We start from the raw sequence: 22,234 nt of genomic DNA, 5'->3' as shown, positions 1-22,234 counted from the left end.
CCCGTGTTACATGTCTGTCCTGGGCGTGCTGGAATACACCGCCACCAGTCCTGTGTTACATGTCTGTTCTGGGCATGCTGGAATACACCGCCACCAGTCCCGTTTCACATGTCTGCACTCAGCATGCTGGAATACACCGCCACCAGTCCCGCATTACAGGTCTGTCCTGGGCGTGCTGGAATATACCGCCACCAGTCCCGTGTTACATGTCTGTCCTGGGCGTGCTGGAATACACCGCCACCAGTCCCGCATTACATGTCTGTCCTGGGCGTGCTGTAATATACCGCCACCAGTCCCGTGTTACATGTCTGCACTCAGCATGCTGGAATACACCGCCACCAGTCCCGTGTTACATGTCTGCACTCAGCATGCTGGAATACACTGCCACCAGTCCCGAGTTACATGTCTGTCCTGGGCGTGCTGGAATATACCGCCACCAGTCCCGCGTTACATGTCTGTCCTGGGCGTGCTGGAATACACCGCCACCAGTCCCGTGTTACATGTCTGCACTCAGCATGCCGGAATACACCGCCACCTGTCCCGCGTTACAGATCGGTCTTGGGCGTGCTGGAATACACCGCCACCAGTCCCGAGTTACATGTCTGTCCTGGGCGTGCTGGAATACACTGCCACCAGTCCCGTGTTACATGTCTGCACTCAGCATGCTGGAATACACCGCCACCAGTCCCGTGTTACATGTCTGCACTCAGCATGCTGGAATACACTGCCACCAGTCCCGAGTTACATGTCTGTCCTGGGCGTGCTGGAATACACCGCCACCAGTCCCGAGTTACATGTCTGTCCTGGGCGTGCTGGAATACACCGCTACCAGTCCCGCGTTACATGTCTGCACTCGTGTTTCTAATAATGGGTGGCCTTACCCAGTATTAGCATAGTGTTCCTAATCTCTTCATAGGGGATTCTCAGCAAGGCTTTTATTCTTTATAAAGCTATCCCCTAAAAATAATTTAAACAATGATGCTGGCCAGCTTCCCTGCTCGGTACACAGTTTTTTGGCAGTTGGACAGAGTAACTGACATTCCCCAAGTGCTTTTGAAAATAAATAAATCCCCAAGAATCCCCTATGAAGTAATGGACTAGTCCAGAACCTGTCACTTCTGTCAGATTTCTACTACCTACTGTAAGTGACAGCAACATAGGAGAAAAGTCATGTATGGCTCATTTTACTCTGGAAGAAACATACGTCTTATTTGTATATGTTTGCACATATTTTACATTTTACAATTTTTCGTCGTAGTGCCCTTTTAAGTGCTCAGTTAGTGTGTATTCACCTGGTGGATAACAGCTTTGTGTAAGGCCTCTTGCACACTAAATGCGATTCAGATTTACAATTTTGACGCGATTATACATGCAATTCCGATTTGCGATTCTTATTCGGAACTGCATGCTGCATTTTTTCTGCGTTCCTTCTTGTGTTGATAGCATTCAGGGAAAATCGGAATTGCAAATCGGAAATCCTATTTGCGATTCACAGCGTGCAAGAGACCTAAGTCTTAGCTTTTTTTCGTGTACAATGTTGAATTAAGAGATTTCAATGCACAGATGTCACGGCATTGCCAGTAGGGCGGCGCTCACCTGCAGCTGCCACATCTCCTCATCCCGCCGGCGGCTCCTGTCCAGAAAGTCTGTAGAAAACAAGTCAGGATGGTTATTTAGGCGGAGCAGTACTAATAAGGCAGAACACAGACAAACATGGATGGCTGCACAGTGATGCTAGATACAGAGAGTTCACCTCTGTATTCACTTGCTGGGAAGAACACTCTGTTTCACACATTCTGCAACATTTACTGCCATTTATAAAGAGTAAAATATGCCCAGCCAGCAGCAGCATCAGGACAGGTGCAAACTGGGAAAAACAAACAAACCCTGAGCATCCGATTGGCTGAGCAACTGCTTCATCTGATGCCAAATATGACGTAACTCCTCTCCCCCCCCCCCCCCCCCCCCCCCGTCTTTTTTTTTTTTTTTTTTTCCTAACCCTGCTCAGTGTTAATGAGCTGCTTTTTTTTACAGATGAATGTCCCTCTTACAGCAAACATCACGTAGACAACAGGCTTACATCACTGTATAAACGCTACAAAGGGAAGAGGGAATTCAATTACCCACTGGTCATAGTGTCCTCATCTTATCTGAAATTGAAAGTTTGTGTTTTTTTTTTTTTTTGCATTTTGAGATAAGTTCGTTACTGTAGATAAACGGTTAAAAGGACACCCAAGGCAAAAATAAACTAATGAAATAAACGACTGTATCTATATTCCTTCTCCTAAAAATGGCTTAGAGGGAATTTGAAGCGAGTAAAATTATTTAAAATAAACACGATGTAGCTGCAAATTAATATCAAATACTAACCTCACCGTCAGTTCCTCTCAGAAGCTCACCATTTTCTTCTTACAGTGATCCCTTCCAGTTCTGACAATATTTACTCAGAACTGAAATACACCAGTTGCTGTCAGTTATATATCAGCAGCTGTCAGTTACAACTGAATATGCAAGGTAATGTCCAAGTTTCCCTACGGCTCAAGTGGGTGATATTGCAGTTTAACAGTGTGCTGACCAGGAAGCTGTTATGGGGTAATGGCCATTTTTAAAATGGAGGACGGAGAATTTCATTGATCACAGTGGACTAACGGGACGCAGGAGAGGAGAAAGAGATTGAGGAGTAGACTACACAGGAGGTAAGTATGACCTGTGTATGGGGATTTTGACTTTTTATTTTCAGTTCAGGTTCTCTTTAAAGAGAACCCGAGGTGGCTTTGTATAACGTTAGTGGGGCACAGAGGCTGGTTGGGCACACTAACACCAGCCTCTGTTGCCCCATTGTGTGTGTCAAAGACCCCCCTGCTCGCCGCTATACCCCCGCAATGCTGGCGACACGCAGCGTGTCGCCAGCACAATGTTTACCCTAGCGCTGTCTGTCAGCGCCGCTCCGCCGCCTCCTCCGCATCGCCGCTACCCGCCCTCGTCCCTTCCCTCACGCTGATTGGAGGGAAGGGACGAGGGCGGGTAGCGGCGATGCGGAGGAGGCGGGGGAGCGGCGCTGACAGACAGCGCTAGGGTAAACATTGTGCTGGCGACACGCTGCGTGTCGCCAGCACTGCGGGGAGGATAGCGGCGAGCAGGGGGGTCTTTGACACACACAATGGGGCAACAGAGGCTGGTGTTAGTGTGCCCAACCAGCCTCTGTGCCCCACTAACGTTATACAAAGCCACCTCGGGTTCTCTTTAAGATATTCCACATATTTTATTTTAGGTTTAAATCTACTTTTTAAATTCTAACTGTTTTATTGTTTTTGCTGAATGACACATTCATTGAAGTAGCTAGAGCTAAAAAATCTATGACGATTGACCATTTTTATCGCTTTCCTGCTCTCAGGCCTGGTGCACACTGAGCGGTTTTTGCAGCAAACCGATTCCGCCTGTGAAGATGCTTGGCTAATGTATTTCAATGGGATGGTGCACACCAGCGGTTTGTGTTTTTTAGCAAACCTGCCTCCTGCAGCACGTTTGCGGTTTGCAGGAAAAACGCAAACCGCTCTGAAAAACGCTAGATCAGAGAGGTTTTCCAGGTGTTTTTGTTACAGAAGCTGTTCAATAACAGCTTTACTGTAACAATATTTGTAATCTGCTACACAAAAACGTTCCCAAAAACGCTAGGCATGTTTAGAAAACGTCTCTAAACATTCTAGAATCGCTCTGAAATCTGCTCCAAAAACCTCTAGCGTTTTGAGGATCTCCTAGCGGTTTTGGTGTGCACTGGGCCTCAGAAGCCATTTTCTGCTAGGAAAGTGTATTATACTTGGAATTTCTCATCAGTGAGGGTCACACTGTAGTCACTTCCTGTCAGCCACTTACAAACCTGATATTTAACTCTTTCAGGCAGAGAAAGAAAAAAAGGAACACAACATAGTTATTTGTGTGCTAAGCACTGTAGACAAAGACAAGACAATTAACATTTATATTGCGCTTTTCTCCTGGCGGACTAAAAGCGCCAGAGCTGCAGCCACAAGGACGTGCTTTATAGGCAGTAACAGTGTTAGGGAGACTTGCCTAAGGTCTCCTACTGAATAGATGCTGACTTACTGAACAGGCAGAGCAGAGATTTGAATCCCTGGTCTCCTGTGTCAGAGGCAGAGCCCTTAACCATTACACAATGCAGCCACAGCTACACTGTACATACCCATGTCTATCTCATGTCACCTCACCTCGGGTATCCATTAAGAAAAGGAAGCCAAATACAGGTCTATTATTACTATTTTTTTAAGAGGGTATTTTTTTGGGGCAATTGCTATTTTTGGATGTTACAACCCCCTTTAAGTTTCACTTTAAGGCAAGCTATGTGATGGGCGATGCATTAGGAAACACTCAAAAATGAAAAGCGTTTTACTCTCTATTGCTGAATTTAAAGCGTTCTACAGATATCCACGTGTCCCCCTCCTCCGATCGTCCAGACCTAATCAGAGCCCTGCGTGGGGACGCCGTCCGCCTTCCCTCTCCTCTTCCCCAGATTTATCTGCATTAAATTGGCTGCAGTGAAATGAGTTTGCGGCGCTGGGATTGTGGCAGGCGGCAAGATATGGAAGGCCTGTCGGGGAAATAATCAGCACGGCTTGGCACAAGTGTCACAGCGAGATACGGAGAGGGTGACGCTTTATCTAGCGAGAGGGGACAGCCAGGCACGTGAGAACACATCAGCGACTTACCGACTGCTCGGGAGCCGCGTGCAGCCATCAGCGCATTTTACCTTTTCACATCCGTCTTTTGATTGCGACCCCGGCTGCAAACCGCTTGATGTAATTTGCAGGATAAAATGTTCCAAGCGCCGCGCAAGACCAACGAGAAAAATAAATAAATAACACGAAGTCTGAGATGTTCTTCCGTCCCGCCTCTTCCCACTGATGTCTGCAGACAATTCCCTGTGGAAATACTATTTCCCAGCCCCAATAATAATAATAAATGCAGCAGTGTGTAAGTTGCGGCCTATCTGCAGAGTAGAGCATGGGATGGGATCCTGGAGGTTAATTATCTGATAAGAGGAGAGAGCACAGGGACCCTCCCCCTCCTCTTACCGCCTCCTCGTTACCAGCATCCAGGAAGCCACAGGGTCACACGAGAGTCATCATCCGGAAGTTTATCTGAAAGTCACTGCGAGTCCATCCAATGCGCCGCACCATTCTAGCTCTGCATATTACAGTGGGTCTGAACTCTTGCACAGGACAGAAGGAAAACAGAGGAATGCACCCTGTGTGTTTTTAGAGATAAGAGCCTGCCTAGTTCCCCCTCATCTGTGACTAAACACATTTGTGGATTGATCTCACAGCTGTGTCAGCTGGCTGTCTCGGCAGAGCAGCTAATTTGTAAACACAAGATGTTAACCCTATGCTTGCTTCCATGAAAGCAGGAAGTAGGCACACTAGCAATAAGAGCCTGCCTAGTTCCCTCATCTGTGACTAAACACAAGTTGTAATTTGATCACTCAGCTGTGTCAGCTGGCTGCCTCAGCAGAGCAGTAAATTTGTAAACACAGGACGTTAATACTATTCCTGCTTCCATGAAAGCAGGAATTAGACACACTGCAAATTTATTGCACGATTTGTATCAGCTGCAACAAAGAAATGTTTTTATAGGTTATTATGCTGTTCCTTTTTTTTTTTTCTTTTTTAAACAGAGAGGAAGTTTTGAGTTCATGTCCACTTTAACAATCCTATCTGTAGGTATATGGGGGGGGGGGGGGGGTGTCTTTCTGTAGGTCAGGTAGGGTGGCCAAGGGCATAACTTAAAGAGAATCTGTCCTCTAATATTCTTACACTAAAAAGCATACCATTATATTCCTTATTTTCTCCTGTGCCCCTCTGTAGTGTTTCTGCCACTCCCTGCAGCAATCTTGGCTTGTAATTAACAGTTTTAGGCAATGTTTACAAACAAACTAACCAACTTGTGATAGGCTCACATAAGCAGAGTGTGTGAGTCATACAGAGTGTGCAGGGGGCCTGCAGAGGGTGTGTATCACTTCTATCCAATGACAAGCAGTGCTGCACATTCCACACATTCAAGCCTTAGCCCGACAGACACGACAGAGGAAAGGAGATAAGATTTATTACAGAGACAGTGCAATTAGGAAAGGCTGCAGTAAGCCAGAGCACATTAGAACAGGCATAGGAACTTATAGAATAGAAGAACTAAGGCTGAAAAATTTGTTACAGAGTCTCTTTAACCTCCTTGCCGGTCTAAAAAATCCGGCAAGGAGGCAGCGCCGCACTTTTTAAATTTTTTTTTTTTTTTAAATCATGTAGCGAGCCCAGGGCTCGCTACATGATAGCCGCTGAGCGGCGGCATCCCCCCACCCACTCCGATCGCCTTCGGCGATCAGAGTATGCAGGAAATCCCGTTGAGAACGGGATTTCCTGCAGGGCTTCCCCGGTCGCCATGGCGACGGTGCGGGATGACGTCACCGACGTCATGGACGTCGGGACGTCATAGGGAATCCCGATCCGCCCCTCAGCGCTGCCTGGCACTGATTGGCCAGGCAGCGCAGGGCTCTGGGGCGGGGGGGGGGAGCGACTCGGCACGGCGGATCAGCGGCGAGCGGAAGTTACAAGCAGCTAGCATAGTGCTAGCTGCTTGTAAAAAAAAAAAAATTATGCAAATCGGCCCAGCGGGGCCTGAGAGATCCTCCTGCGCAGGTTACCCCGAGCTGAGCTCGGGATAACCGGCAAGGAGGTTAAAGAGGAACTCCATTGAAAATAATGTAATAAAAAAAGTGCTTAATTTTTACAAGAATTATTTATAAATAATTTAGTCTGTGTTTGCTCATTGTAAAATCTTTCCTCTCCTTGATTTACATTCTGACATTTATCACATGGTGACATTTTTACTGCTGGCAGGTGATGTCAGTGGAAGGAGATGCTGCTTATTTTTTGGCAGTTGGAAACAGCTGTTATCTCCCACAATGCAACAAGGCTCCCACAGTGTGATGTCAGTACCTAGGTGCTGGGGGAAAAATAAATTGCATCAGGTGGAAACAGCACTGCGATTGTAATGCTAACAACGGTGGTGTTGATTGTTGCAAAAAACATTCACACAGAAATCAGCACATCTCCAGTCTGATCCAGGACAGGACTCAACACATTTTTAGGTTTGAGCAAAGCCTTAAAGGACCACTCCAGCTAAAAAAGTAAGCAGTTAAAATCTGACAGAACTCACGAGTTTTGGAATAGACCATCTCCTCGTGGTAGATTCTCAGTGTTTTCTTTTGTTTTTAAAAGCAGATGCCAGCCAGCCTCCCTACTCACTATTTTGTCGGTTAGACTTAGCAACTGCCGTTCAGGAACTGCCTTTGAAAATAAAGAAAACCCTGAGAATTCCCCATGAGGAAATGGATTAGTCCAAAACCTGTCGGTTCTTTCAGATTTTAACTGGCTACTTTTTTCGTTGTAGTTGTCCTTTAAAGCAGAGTTCCCCAACTCTGTCCTCAAGGCCCACCAACAGTACATGTTTTGCAGGCAACCACAGACATGCACAGGTGAGGTAATTAGTGTCTCAGCACAGCTGATTAACTACCTCTATGGATTTCCACAAAACATGCACTGTTGTTGGGCCTTGAGGTCAGGGTTGGGGAACACTGGGAAATCCTATAATTAAAAAAAAAATCTCTCTGGGGAATACTTACCTCAGGTGGGGGAAGCCTCTGGATTCTAAAAAGGCTTCCCCGGTCCTCCCCCGTTGCTCCGTTAGCCTGCCCGGGTCCCTGGAAGTGCGGAGAAGTAAATATTTACCTCGCCGGGATCCAGCGCAGGCGTACTAGCGGCTTTTCGTTCGGGTAAGCCGGAAATAGCCGAACCAGATCGATCCGCTCTACTGTGCAGGCGCAAGTCCTTTTACACCTGCCTAGCCCGAAGGAAGAGTCGCTCCTGCGCAGGATTCTGGAGAATTAAATATACCAAGCCTTGTCAGGCCTGTCTGGGGAGGATTGCGTGAGGCTTCAGGGAAGCCAGCGCTGGATTGCCTGCAGCTACAGGGATGGGGGAAGCCTCATTGGGACCATGAGGCTTCCCCCTCCCGAGGTGAGTACCCCCCAGGGGAGTTTTTTTTTTATACAGAGTCTCTTTAATAAAAAGTTGTTGGGACATTCGTTTGGCGGGCATGGAAGCTGAGAGGATAGCATCTTTTGGTCCATCTCTGGATCAAACCATCCCTTTGCCACCTGCGGGTCAGACATTACGGACATCCCTCACTGCAGAATAGTAATGCCCTTGCTCTGCTCACGGCACCATCTGTCCTGGAATAACAAGAGCCGCATATCGGGGTAACCTAATCCCCGTTTGAGGACGGCCCGCCAACATCACAGCCTCCCTCTACATGAGAAGACTTCTCTGTCAGGACCGGAAAACCCAACTGGCCTGGAAAAATATTCCAGGATAATGATCTCACTTTCAGGAGGAAGAAGAGACAGTCGCAGATATTCGGATATCTAAGTGTTTAAGTTGTAAAGGGCAGATATTGAGGCGCAGAGGAAGAAACCTCCAACCACAACAGGAGATGAAATGTGTGACCTGACAAGAGGAGAGACATCGCGGTACAAGCAAGTACACGGCAGCTCCACATAGGAGGAGGGGGGTTACTAAAAGTAGTCATACATCAGGCGACTTGGCGGCCGATCGACCATCTGATTCCATTAGTATAATTGAATAGGATGAAAATCGGTGCCACCAAGCAGTGATGAGCTCCGGATCAAATTGAGGTGAAATCCGAATGAGTTTCATTCAGAATTCACCATCTTAATTAGTGCAGCTGAGCGAGGGGGTGTGTGTGGAGGAGGGGGGTGTTTAAACTTACCCAGCAGCCTTCTATAACCCGTCCCACACTGTCACGTGACTACTACACTTCCTTCTTCAACCCGGAAGAAGGAAGCGTTTGTAGTCACGTGACTGCAGCTTGGAACGCAGCGTGGGGCAGGTTAAAAAAGAAGACTGCTGGGTAAGTTTAAAACACACACACACACACTCAGCTGCACTAATTAGGAGGATGAAATCCTAATGAAAGCCTTTCAGATTTCATCAGGAGCTCATCCCTGCTGCCAAGTGCATGCCTGATCGACGATCTGACCAATTTTGGGCCAAATTGGTCAGACATGCTGCAAGATGCAGGGCCGACTTGCTCGATGCAGTGCGCAATACAGGGACGAGTGACGACGCTGTCCCTCCTAATGTAGTGCCCAGGGAGCAAGGCGGTCACATATGTGACGTCACACACTCGTCCTCCTGTACGCCAGCAACCACGTGGGGCGTTTGGACGCAGGATGGCACCCAGAGCCAGCGTTGGACACGGACAGGTAATGTACAGAGCACTTAGCACCGGTGGGGTGAGGGGGTCCAGCAGAGTGAACATTAGTGAGACAGCATCGGGCCGGCAAGGCGACGATAGCGGCTTCCCAAGGCTGATTCCGGATCGATTTCAACATGAAATTGACTGGGAATCGGCCTGCGTTGTTTTGGCAGCCTACAGATCTCTAATCAGATTCGATCAGAGAGAAATGTGTTTCTTGGTCGAATCTACCCATCATCGCTAGATGTATGGCTACCTTAATTGTTGCCACAGCAGGCAGAGGCTGCGCATTTTTTTTGTTGCTGTTGCAACTTAATCTGAGAGATTCCTCTAGCATTGATTGGCCATGGCATTCTAGCATGGCCAATCACAAAGCAGTCGGCAGGCATGGGGACACCTCCACATTCGTTGAAATAGAGACCCAATAGGTTATGCACAATTGTTTGGAGAAAGCTGGAAGTGTGTATGACACCCATACATCTAGCAACTTGGTGGCCGATCGACCATCCGTTTGGAAGATTATCAAATCAAATGAAAATTGGTGCTGCCAAGAGCATGCCGATTGACGATGTGACCAATTTCAGGCCGAGCATGTCGATTGGACATGCTGCGAGATGTCGGGCCGCCGTGGTTGGTCGGGTTTGCAGCAGTAACGGCGAGTGATATCGGGATGCGCAACGAACGCAACAAAACAACCACAACAGCAATTTTTAGGCTGGAACAACAACGGCGGTGAATAGGCTGGAGGCACAATACTGGTGAATAGGCTGGAGGCACAACACTGGTGAATAGGCTGGAGGCACAACCCTGGTGAATAGGCTGGAGGCACAACCCTGGTGAATAGGCTGGAGGCACAACCCTGGTGAATAGGCTGGAGGCACAACACTGGTGAATAGGCTGGACCACAAATCTGGTGAATAGGCTGGATGCACAACAGCAGTGAATAAGCTGGAGCTACAGTTGTGGTGAATAGGCTGGAGATATTGGTTTCCGGTTGGCTACAGTCTCACTGAAGGGCTGATTTGCATACTTCTGCCCCTTCTGTCATTAGATGAGCAGTTACAGTGATTCTGGACTGAAAGGCAGACTTGTAACACCTCCTGCATGGATCAGACAGTGCTGTGCTTTACTCTCAGTGAAGTTCATCTCCTCTCTCTCTCACTGTATGGGTGGCCTATCTGGAAATGTTCTCTCTAGGCACTGAATCTTTATATGTGGGTCAAGGCATACTCGAATAGCTTCATTATAAGTTATTGCAGTGACCCATCCAAATGCGTTTCTCAGGCCAGCGCTGGGAAGCAGCTCTTGTACGGGGTAGCGAGTTGGAGACGCTCCCTGCGTCTGGGAATCTGCCTCCTCTTTCCCCACATGTGACCCGGGCTCTGATATTATTCTCACACAGTTCGGTTCTGCTGGAAGCCAAGGGAATGTAAATCCTGTCTCGGAGGCCCCTTCACCTCGAGGAAGCCGCTACTTCAAGGCGAACCCTGAAAAAAAATCTTTTCGGATTAACCGCGGGAAAGTTTATACAGGTGGCGAGAGAGTAGCAGGAAATTAAACCAAAGCGCGGCTCCTGTTTGGTTTCACATCTTTGCCAACACTCACCTCCCTGCGCAGCCCCCAAAGTTCACACTGAAAAAAAAAGGGAAAAAAAAAATTCCGAATGGTGTGTTGTCAGCACAATATCTACCCAGCGAGGCCGCTGGGATGGAATTAATGTGTTTGGGTTGGAAAGGTCAGTTTTTGTGGGGACATTATTTATCGCCCTTGCAACCATTAAATTGCCCTTTGTGTGCCATGATTTATACCGCGCGACACCGGGGCTGTGCCGCTTGGTGGGCACGCCACGTGCATGCCAAGTGAAAAAGCCATTATAAGGCCGGGAGCAGGAGAGGGTCTCGTTCGCCGACATCTTCTTCCCTGCCACAGTAACCAATCATATGGATTCTTTACGCTGACGCCAACACCCTACCTCATCTACATTAGTAGCCCCTCCCCACCCTAAAATATTTGTGTTGTCCTCTGTAAGCCCTCTGACCGTTTGTCCTCTAGCTCCACAAGAAGGGCCATGGTGACCCCGGCCATCACCCCATGTCCCGAAAACCGGGTCAAGTCTCACACTGTACTGAAGGAACAATGCTGGGAGGTACGATAGAGAAATATCTGTGTTTGTGTCCCTAATAGGCAAAACACAGCTGTTCCTACTGAAGGAAGTTAGATGTGATCGCAGGGAAAAAGCCTTTTCAGGTCACCGTGATTCTGGCTTAGAGATGGTCAGATAGTGAGAATGTAGAGCAGCACTTGAGAATTTGTAAGGGGGGGAAATAATGTCAGCAAGAAGCGAAGTGTCTCCTCAGCAAATAAAGATCTTTGCTTTACGAACATGACACAACGCAGACCTCGCTCGTATGACCCCCGAAGTCCTGCACAATGTTTCCAAACACCCAGGAATAACCGCAAGTCTCTGCCAAGAGAGACAACTGATGCAGAGAGGCGACACATCCATTCATTACTACGAGATGCTGAGGATCCCATTCCGGAGAACTCCTACCAATCAATATCCACCGCGGCTCCTACGCTTCCCCAACAGCTGCCTTCATAAACAGATGTCCATGCATGTCCTAGTATGGGCAACGGCGTTGTCTGCCATCTATGGAGAACCTATATGTGAGACATCATGGCAGACGTCCAGAGATGACTCTGGGATGGTGACTCATCACGGAACTGGGAACTTGTAAACTAGTGTATGCCGCCATCTCCTCAGCCGTCAGAACTTAAACTCGAAGCACAGTGACCGCTGATGGATTCTCACCATGCCTATTTTTAGTCTGTGTTCCCGGAATGGAACAAAATGAGGATAACAAAGTGTTTGAACCACTTTCCGCTCCCGAGACGCACATCTTGAGGACAGAAGTGGAAATAGAAGGTTTATTGGCTTCTTGACCTTGTCTCTACTGGAAGCCATCGAGACTCTTCAGGTCAGACGAAGAGACGTGCCGAAACCAAAGCAGCATATATGACTCCTCCAGTGTCCTCTCTATGGAACGCCTGCTGTAATACTGCAGATCGCTGCACAGTGCCCTCTGCTGACCAGGCAACAAAGCAACCACAATGCTCAAGGCCTCGTCCATTCTTATCATTGTGTTATCAAGAGCCAATATCATTCAGAGTGCTGTGCAAATAAAGGTTTCACAAATAATTTACACAAGCAAACACCAGTGCAGATCACTTTGTAAGGGTCCCAGGTCCTCCCCATGTCTGCGTGGGTTTCCTCTAGGCACCTTAGTTTCCTCCCACATCCCAAAAAACATACTGATAATTTAACGGGTAACAGAGCTAAAACATTTAAAGCAGTCAGTATGCTAACTCCACTAAAGGTGGCCATACACTAATTTTGGTGTTTGATCCACAATGGATCAAATGGTACATATCCACTACAAGGAAGGGGCAGCAGCTGAGGTTTTTTGTTGGGTTTATCGTTCGTGATTATTGCACGCCGTGACCGCTGCACACCCCATCAAGCATGTTGGCCTGAGATATTCCAGCATGTTCCAATGGATACATGTGACCAATTTATGCCCAGATTGGTCGAATTGTTAATTGGGCATGCTTTTGGCGGCACCCATTTTCATCTGATTCAATAATTATCTAATCGGATGCTCGATCGGCTGCCAAATCTACAGAAGTATGGCCATCTTTATGACTCACTTCCTGGTGGAAGAGAGAGAAGGGTGGGAATTATGGCACTTCCTGGTAAAGGAGAAAAGAGGTCTGGAGTTATCACTCACTTCCTGGTATAGGAGGGCTGGAGTTATGCTCACTTCCTGGTAGAGGGGAGAAGAGGGCCGCAGTTATGACTCACTTCCTGGTAGAGGGGAGCAGAGGGTTGGTGTTATGACTCACTTCCTGGTAGAGGGAGAAGAGGGCCAAAGTTATGACTCACTTCCTAGTATAGGAGGGCCAAAGTTATGACTCACTTCCTGGTCGAGGGGAGCAGAGGGCCGGAGTTATGCTCACTTCCTGGTAGAGGGGAGAAGAGGGTTGGTGTTATGACTCACTTCCTGGTAGAGGAAAGCAGAGGGTTGGTGTTATGACTCACTTCCTGGTAGAGGGACGAAGAGGGCCGGAGTTGTGGCTCTCTTACGGGTAGAGGGGAGAAAAATGTTGGCATTATAACTCATTTCCTAAATGGCTAGATTAAGAGCACAAATCTATCAGATTTCAATTCCAGTGTGTGGAGCACTGATCGATTATTGCGCAATTCACAAACTTTTCTGATTAAAAATTGATTGGAATGTTGATATGACATAGTGTAATCAGTGTACGGTCACCTTAAAAGACAACTGAAGCGAGAGTGATATGGAGGCTGTCATATTTATTTTCCTATAAGCAATACCAGTTGCCTGGCTGTCCTGCTGATGCTCTGCCTCTAATACTTCCAGCCATAGACCCTGAACAAGCATGCAGTTCAGGTGTTTCTAACATTGTCAGGTTTGACAAGATTAGCTGCATGCTTGTTTCTGGTGTTATTCAGACACTACTGCAGCCAAATAGATCAGCAGGGCTGCCAGGCAACTGGTATTGTTTAAATATGTCAGCCTTCATATTTTTCTCACTTCAGTTGTCCTTAAAGTCCCAGCGCCTGTAGCAGAAGAAACTTCATGACACTAAGAAATGCTAATATTTAAACTAGACTCATCCAGATGGCTTTCCTTTCATATAATAAATGTGTGAAGATGATAACGAAGGAGGACCCTGGGGGCAAATTCCCTGAAATGCGAGTAACTGCAAACCGTCCGAGGAATTCCCCGATTATCTGAAGAATTATTTAACAAGCAGGTACATTTCCTGTGTATTTTACTCATAAAAGGGGGATGGGGGCAGTACAAGGGGGAAAACAGTGAGAATGGAGAGGTGGTGGCGGGTTTCTCGCCATCAGATGGAGAACAAGCCACTAGGATGATCTCACGTTGTAACATATCAATATTTTATCTCTCATGGATTCAGAACTCTCCCGCTCTGAGAACTGATCTGCTGCGTTCACTCAATGTTTAGCCTTTATCTTATACTGAACCTGCAGTTAAAACTGCAACGTTACATACACTAGTCTCCTTGTACGAGGCCAGCCTCACTGCGAGAGTCCTGACTGCACCTGCGCAAGTTTCCATCTGCGCCCAGTCCTGACAGACCATTGTTTTGAAGTCTGATATTTATTGCAATTATTTAGGCACTAGCACTTTTGTATCACTTACACAGCACCCTCGACGAAGCCTTTAGTGTAAAAAGCGAAACATGTTGAGTTCTGAAGTGGGCTAGAATTTCTTTGTATATGTTACAGCCAGAACCCGAAGTTTGGCCACTTCTAGTTCTGGCCGGCCACTTCGGGTTCTGGCCGGCCAATGCGCGAAGTGGCCGCTGCGGCCAATGTTAGAAATGGAATGATTCCTCTGACATTAATGTATCTTCTGGCCGCAGCACAGCGGCCAAACGTAGAACAACTTAGTTCATTTAATGCAATTCAGCCGGCGGCAATGTAACAATTCAAGCCGCCGGCTTTTTCTCTGCCTCTCTCTCCTCCTCTTATGGGCAGCAGGCGGGGACACGCGTGTCCCCGGGACTCGTTTGTCGCACCAGGAAAGCAGAGCGGGGAGGCTGCAGACATCGCTTCTGCCAGCACCCGCTCTGCAAGAATGGCAGGATTCCCCTGCCGCGACGAACGACTCCGGGGGGACACTCGTGTCCCCGCCCGGCTGCCCATAGGAGAGAGCGAGGCGGGGGGGGGGGGGGGGGGGAAGAAGGAGAGAGAGAGGCAGAGAAAAAGCCGGCAGCTTGAATTGTTACATTGCCGCCGGCTGAATTGCATTAAATGAACAAAGTTGTTCTACGTTTGGCCGCTGCGCTGCGGCCAGAAGATACATTAATGTCAGAGGAATCATTCCATTTCTAACATTGGCCGCAGCGCATTGGCCGGCCAGAACATGAAGTGGCCGGCCAGAACCCGAAGTGGCCGGCCAGAACTAGAAGTGGCCAAACTTCGGGTTCTGGCCGTAACATATATACAGATAATTCGTGTTGGAGTAGAGAGAAAACAGGGGAGAGATGTACTTCCTACTCCTGAAAATGTTAAACCTGAACAATATCTCTCCCCAACTAATCGTTAAATCATGTCAGTATACTAGTAATTTAAACTTATCCTTTTCCTAAACTAATAAGGAGTAACAAACCATACCTCTCCTAATCAGGCAAATTTGCATGATGTCCATTGTTATAGACAGCAACTGCAGAGGCGGTGGGTATACAAGTACAGAGGAGGAGGGCCTCCTGGATAAACACCAAACAAAAAAAGCAAAGAGAGAGCAGGGAATAGGCTCTACGGAAGGAAGTTTAACTCTCTGTGGCTGGCACTGCAGCTCAGGCGTCTCATATCCTTGTTTCCTGTACATTGTGTAAAGAAACATTTAATCTGCCCCCCCCCCCCCCCCCCCCCCAGTACCTCTATAAAGGGTTTAATAACAGAGCAGTGAGAAATGGTTCCTATATCAGGCAGGGTGAGGGGTACACAGAGCTTATATAAACACTGGGGAGGGTGTGGGAAAAGTGACCTGCATTGTTATACAATATATGGTCCTTATTCAATTCAATAAAATGCCTTTGAAGCCACCAGCAAGCAAGAAAATACACAGTTGTAAGTTGTTTTAAGACACAGAACATTTATATTGCGCTTTTCTCCTGGCGATCTCAAACCGCCAGAGCTGCAGACACTAGGGAGCGCTCAGTAGGCAGTAGCCATTCTCCCTTTGTCTTAAAGTGAACCAGAAACGAAGCACCCTCATGTATTTTACCATATAGATCAGTGGGAACATTAGAGAAAACACCTACCCTGCTCTCTGTTTTATCCTTCACTGCACAGCTTGTTTCTTATCAGACATGATAAAACCCCCGACTGAGCATTCAGCCTGGCTTTGCTAGAATGACTCAGCTATAATGATTCCTGAGCAGAGCCAGCAGGGGGCAGGCTTGGACTTGAAAAGACATGAGAGAACACAGATTGAGCTATAAATATTCCTGAGCAAAGCCAGACTGAATGCTCAGTCAGGGATTTTATCAGGGCTGATTAGAAGCAGGCTGAGCAGAGAAGAATGAAACAGAGGAGGGTATGTGTTTTCTCTAATGTTTCCACTGATATATATGGTACAATACATGAGGGTGCTTCGTCTCTGGTTCACTTTAAGGCCAAGTTGCACTCCTACTAGATATCCTAAAACACACCACCTCTAGGTAGAGTATGAATATTGTATACTACCCCACCTTGTATCCCCCCCTATTCATTTAGATTGTAAGCTCACAAGGGCACGACTCTCTACATCTTTTGTGACTTGGAATTTGTTACACATTTTATTAATCATGTTACTATTGTCACTGTAATGACCAATTCTGTATTTTGTACCAATTCTGTATTTTGTATATTGGTGTACACCATTGTCTGTATTATTAAGTAGCCAGTGTTTGTTTCTTTTGCTGGGTTTCTTTTTCTGGCCGATTTACTGTCAGATCGATTATTTCCAACGTGTCCGATTTGCTTTTCGAACGATTTCCTATTACAGTTAATGGAAATCGATTGGAAATCGATCAGAAAGCAAATCGGACATGTTGGAAATAATTGATCTGACAGTAAATCGGCCAGAAAATCTCATAGTGTGTACCCAGCATTACTTCTCACAAGAGATGAGATTTGCAGGGAACGAGCACTCGCACGCGAGTTCCCTGCACTACGCAGAGGGGGCCTCCGCTATCAGCCTGCCAGCCGCGATCAGAGCTGGCAGGCTGCGATTAAGGGGAATAAAATGCATGTACAGCACTGAAAATAAATCCCTGTCACTTAACTGTCCATCCCAACACCTCACAATGTAATCCCTATCATGAGCTGATGCCTATGTATGTGTAATATAGTGTATGCAGCACCGGGCCCCCCATGAGGCAGGGTGAGGCAGGTTCCTCAGGCGGCAGGAAGTGTGTGTGTGGGGGAGCAGCGCTGAGCTGGAGGGGGTAGCAGCCAGTAAGAGGGGCAGCGTGCACAGCGGCAGTATCCCTGGTCTGCACTTTCCCTCCAGCTATTAGCGCAGCGTCAGGCAGCGGGCAGGGAAGCGATGACTCACCTCCTTACGTTCCAGCGCTCGTCATTTCCAGCAATGCCGCCCACTGTACTGGGGGCAATTATACTACCTATCGGTAGGCGGCAAAAAGTCTAGAACCGGCCCTGATCGTATGTATCGCAGTCTAGAGCTAATTTAGGGGGAAGGGGGGGGGGGGGGGGGGGAAATAAAATTAACAGTTTTTTTTTTTAAATTTTTAAATTGTAACTGTCAGGCATAAAATCAAAAATTAATTCTTTATTTTTATCTGGTAAACAGGTAATAAGGATGCTAACCAGGCAATGCAAAAGTTAAAATCTCTATTACTTTTCTTTTTTATAAATGATCATTCCCCAGTTTACCTGACTCTTATTTGGTACGTTGCCGCACAAAGGAAGTTGCATGGCATGCTGGGTTGTTCTTTTTTGCTTCTGTACATTAGTTAAGTCTGAGGGGAAATAAAGAAGCAAAAAAAAGACAACCCAGCATGCCCTGCAACTTCCTTTGTGCGGCAACGTACCAAATAAGAGTCAGGTAAACGGGAATGATTATTTATAAACAAGTAATAGTGATTTTAACTTTTGTATTGCCTGGTTAGCATCCTTATTACTTGTTTACAACATAAAAATAAAGAATTAATTTTTGATTTTATGCCCAACAGTTACACTTTAAATAAATTGATCTTTTTCGATTAATTAAAAAAAAAAAAAAATTGCAGCAGCAATCAGAGACCACCAAAAGAAAGCTCTATTAGTGGAAAGCAAAGGAGGTAAAATTCATTTGGGTGGCAAGTTGTATGGCCGAGCAATAAACCGTTAAAGCTAAGAAGTGCTGAATTGTAAAAAATGGCCTGGTCACTAGGGGGGATATAAACCTCTGGGGCTCATGAGATTAAAGAGGAACTGTAGTGAAAATACAGTAACGAACAAAATTGCTTATTTTTTGTTTTACAATATTCATTTATAGATGATTTAGTCCGTGTTTGCCTGTTGTAAGATCTTTCCTCTCCCTGATTTACAGTCTGAAATATATCACTGGTGATGACATCTTTAGTTCTGCCAGGTGATCTGTACGGAATGTTCGTTACTGAGAGTTCGATGCACAGAGGGAGATGCTGCTTGCTTGGCAGTTGGAAAAAAGCTGTTATTTCCCACAATGCAATGGGTTCCATATGATAATACAGCAGAGGCATTGTAAGCTCATAGAGAGGGATGGTGATCCCTGCTGGTCAATGCGACAGCTGTAACTACCGCTTGCTCTACGCGGGCACGTGCCACTTAGTTGGCAGACACTTGCCAGGCTGCTGGACCCAGGGCAGTGAACTCTAATAGCGGATCTGTGTATCAGTCCAGCAGCGTTACAGGGAGGCCCCAGTCATCCTCCGCATGGCTCCTTCACACATCATTCCCAGCGTCCACATGGCCACATTCCACAGCTTATCCTGCTGGGGGGACTTTGTCCTCTTCATAACAATCTGAACACAGGCCAAGAGGCTGCAGCAGAGGGAGGAGGGGCTGCCGTGTCCCCCCCCCCCCCCCTATCTATCAGTCAGGTACACCTGGGCTGGGCTCTGTGAAGTTGGAGTACATCCAGTATTTGCACAATAGCAATGGAAGCGATCTGGCACATAATGTTCGGTACACAGCGATACCCTGCGCAAGGGGAAAAAAATTTACATTATCATTTTAAGATGTGTAAAAGAAGAAAGGTGAAATGGGGTCCTTCCGTCTTCAGACAATACAATCATAAACAAAGGATTAGAATGCGTTTCAGCGAGAGATGGAAACCGGCGGAGTGGTCAGCTCTGTCTGTCTGCAGCCATAGAAGCCCAGAGTCAGATCTCTGCCTGATCAAGACGCTATCTGCATGGAATCTGAATGTTGTCTCCATGTTTGCGCGGATTTCCTTCAGCCACGACCCCAAAAACATGCCCCATGTCCAGCGCAGTTTTTAGGCATAGGCAAGGCAGGCAGATGCCTGGGGTGATACCAGCAGAAGTGGGCACCACAGAGCCATTGTTGCCACACTTTGCTTGTGAGATCCTTAAACAGGAATTTTTATCAAAAAGGGTAAAAAAATTAATCAATAGACTGAAAAGTGAAAAATTAAAAAAAAAATAGAAGAGAGATCAAGAAATGATTGAGATTTGCCATGTAATTTATTCATGTAGTTTGATCCACAATGAGCCATCATCTTTACTACTGGCAGACAATAATAATAATAATAATAATAATAAAAAAAGACAGCACCAACTGCTTTTGTTTATAACCACACCCACTAACATTGTGATTGGCTAAAAGTTTTTTTTTTTTTATAGATATACATATGCACAAAGGGAGATAGTAGTTGCTTGGCAATTGGAAACAGCTATTTCCCACAATGCAACAAGGTTTACAGACAGGAAATGGTCAGGACCTAGGTCCTGACATCACACTGTGGGAGGGGTTTCACCACAATATCAGCCATACAGATACCCCCGATGATGTATTTGAGAAAAGGGAAAGATTTCTCATGGGAAAGGGGGTATCAGCTACTGATTGGGATGAAGTTCAATCCTGGGTTACAGTTCCTCTTTATCCCCTATACGACCGAATGGCATGAACGCGGCGGCTCCCCCAGGACCGCGTAACGCCAATTGGTGTTAAGTCCCAGGAGACAGCCATGTCACTTGGCTGTCCCCCTGAGAGGCTCAGGAGCAATTGGCTCTCATAGGCTGATGCCTATGACAGCTGATTGCTGTCATTGTCTGGCAGGAGAAGGGAGGGGGAAAAAACAAAACAGGTAAATTCATAAAAAAAATTAAACAAATAAATACACAAACATTGAGGGAGCGATCAGAGCCCACCAACAAAAAGCTTTGTTGGTGGGCAGAAAAGGGGGGGGGAGGGGATTCATTTGTGTACTGCATGGTATGGCTCTGCAGCAAGCTCTTAAAGGGATACTGTAGGGGGGTCGGGGGAAAATGAGTTGAACTTACCCGGGGCTTCTAATGGTCCCCCGCAGACATCCTGTGTTGGTGCAGCCACTCACCGATGCTCCGGCCCCGCCTCCAGTTCACTTCTGGAATTTCTGACTTTAAAGTCAGAAAACCACTGCGCCTGCGTTGCCGTGTCCTCGATCCTGCTGATGTCACCGAGAGCGCACAGCGCAGGCCCAGTAAGGTCTGTGTCTGCGCAGTACACTCCTGGTGACATCAGCGGGAGTGAGGACATGGCAACGCAGGCGCAGTGGTTTTCTGACTTTAAAGTCAGAAATTCCAGAAGTGAACTGGAGGCGGGGCCGGAGCATCGGTGAGTGGCTGGCCAACACAGGATGTCTGCGGGGGACCATTAGAAGCCCCGGGTAAGTTCAACTCATTTTCCCCCGAACCGCCTACAGTATCCCTTTAAAGCTTCAGAGCCCCAACATGAAAAAAAGTAGCTTGGTCACTAAGGGGGGGGGGGGGGGGGGGGGTTCAGGGGGGTCAGTAAGCCTATGGTCCTGAAGTGGTTCAAGGATACCTCCGAGCAGTAAAAAAAAAAATAAAAAAAAAAGTTTTACTCAACTGGGGCTTCATCCAGCCCACAGAAGTGTCTCTAAGGCCCCACACCGCGGTTCCGCTGTCAGCCAGGGCTCCCGGTAGATTACGACCTGCGATCAGGGATCTTCTGCACATTCGCAGGTGTGCCTTGCATCTCTCAAGGGGAGCCCGGGAGGGAGCCCTGGCTGACAGCGGAACCAGACCTTTTAGACTTTTTTTTATTTTTTTTTTTATTTTACTGCTCAGACATATTCGTTAAGCCTCATACACACATCATACAAAGTACACAACCACCTCCACGACATCACCGCGTGACTTGTATTTTCTGGGCACCCACCAACTGAACAAGAACAACCAATTCATCTGCATACTGTGGGCGCAAGTGACATGACGGACTGCACGATATGGCCGCATTCAAGACAAGTACAAGTCCTTCCAACGACTTGTAGACACCCGGCCAACTGCACAACATCAGCCCGATAGTCATGTGAGTTGATCCGCTGGTTGGATCGGCCAAACCGCTTATGATCAGTTGGTCGACTAGTCGTTTGCTACGCGTACACACCTGACTGTCGTCCAACCAAACAACAGACAACAATCGGCCGGTTTAGTTAGGCGTGTAAATGTAGCACCTAAATAGGCACTACTGATTACCATACCAAAGTACAGGTAGTCCCCGACTTATGAACGAGTGGCAAATACGAATGCCATGGATGCTGTTTCCATAGGAAGTAAAAAAAAAATATTTTTTCAAATTGGACTGTTTTTTGAGAAACTCGATTTTAAAAATTCAAAGAAAAAATGCCTTTTAAACTTGTATAAGCAGGTACAGAGGGCAGAGGTGACACAGAGGGGGACACTGGAGGCACAGGAGGGCACAGAGAGGTACAGAGGTAAAAGAGGGGGACACTGGAGGCACAGAGGTGACAGAGGGGGACACTGGAGGCACAGGGGGGCACAGAGGAGGTACAGAGGTGACAGAGGGGGACACTGGAGGCACAGAGGAGGTACAGAGGTGACATAGAGGGAGACACTGGAGGCACAGAGGAGGTACAGAGGTGACAGAGGGGGACACTGGAGGCACAGAGGGCAGAGGTAACACAGAGGGGGACACTGGAGGCACAGGGGAGGTACAGGGGGCAGAGGTGACACAGAGGGGGACACTGGAGGCACAGAGGAGGTACAGAGGACAGAGGTGACATAGAGGGGGACACTGGAGGCACAGAGGAGGTACAGAGGG

The 22,234-nt window shown here is 47.2% G+C and overlaps 1 protein-coding gene across 5 annotated transcripts in view; it reads right to left on the bottom strand.

Annotated features, from left to right (window-relative positions):
* The window catches only part of CEP128 (centrosomal protein 128), a 253,904-nt gene that overhangs the window by 55,166 nt on the left and 176,504 nt on the right, over positions 1–22,234 (bottom strand). For all 5 annotated transcript variants that reach the window (XM_068254444.1, XM_068254441.1, XM_068254445.1 and 2 more), the window contains one exon: positions 1,597–1,646. In XM_068254444.1, coding sequence (XP_068110545.1) covers positions 1,597–1,646 — 50 coding nt within the window. The remainder of the gene's footprint in view (positions 1–1,596; positions 1,647–22,234) is intronic.

This window comes from Hyperolius riggenbachi, chromosome 9, assembly GCF_040937935.1.
Source record: "Hyperolius riggenbachi isolate aHypRig1 chromosome 9, aHypRig1.pri, whole genome shotgun sequence".
In the NCBI taxonomy this organism is placed as follows: Eukaryota; Metazoa; Chordata; class Amphibia; order Anura; family Hyperoliidae; genus Hyperolius; species Hyperolius riggenbachi.
This window is presented reverse-complemented; position numbering and strand designations above follow the sequence as displayed.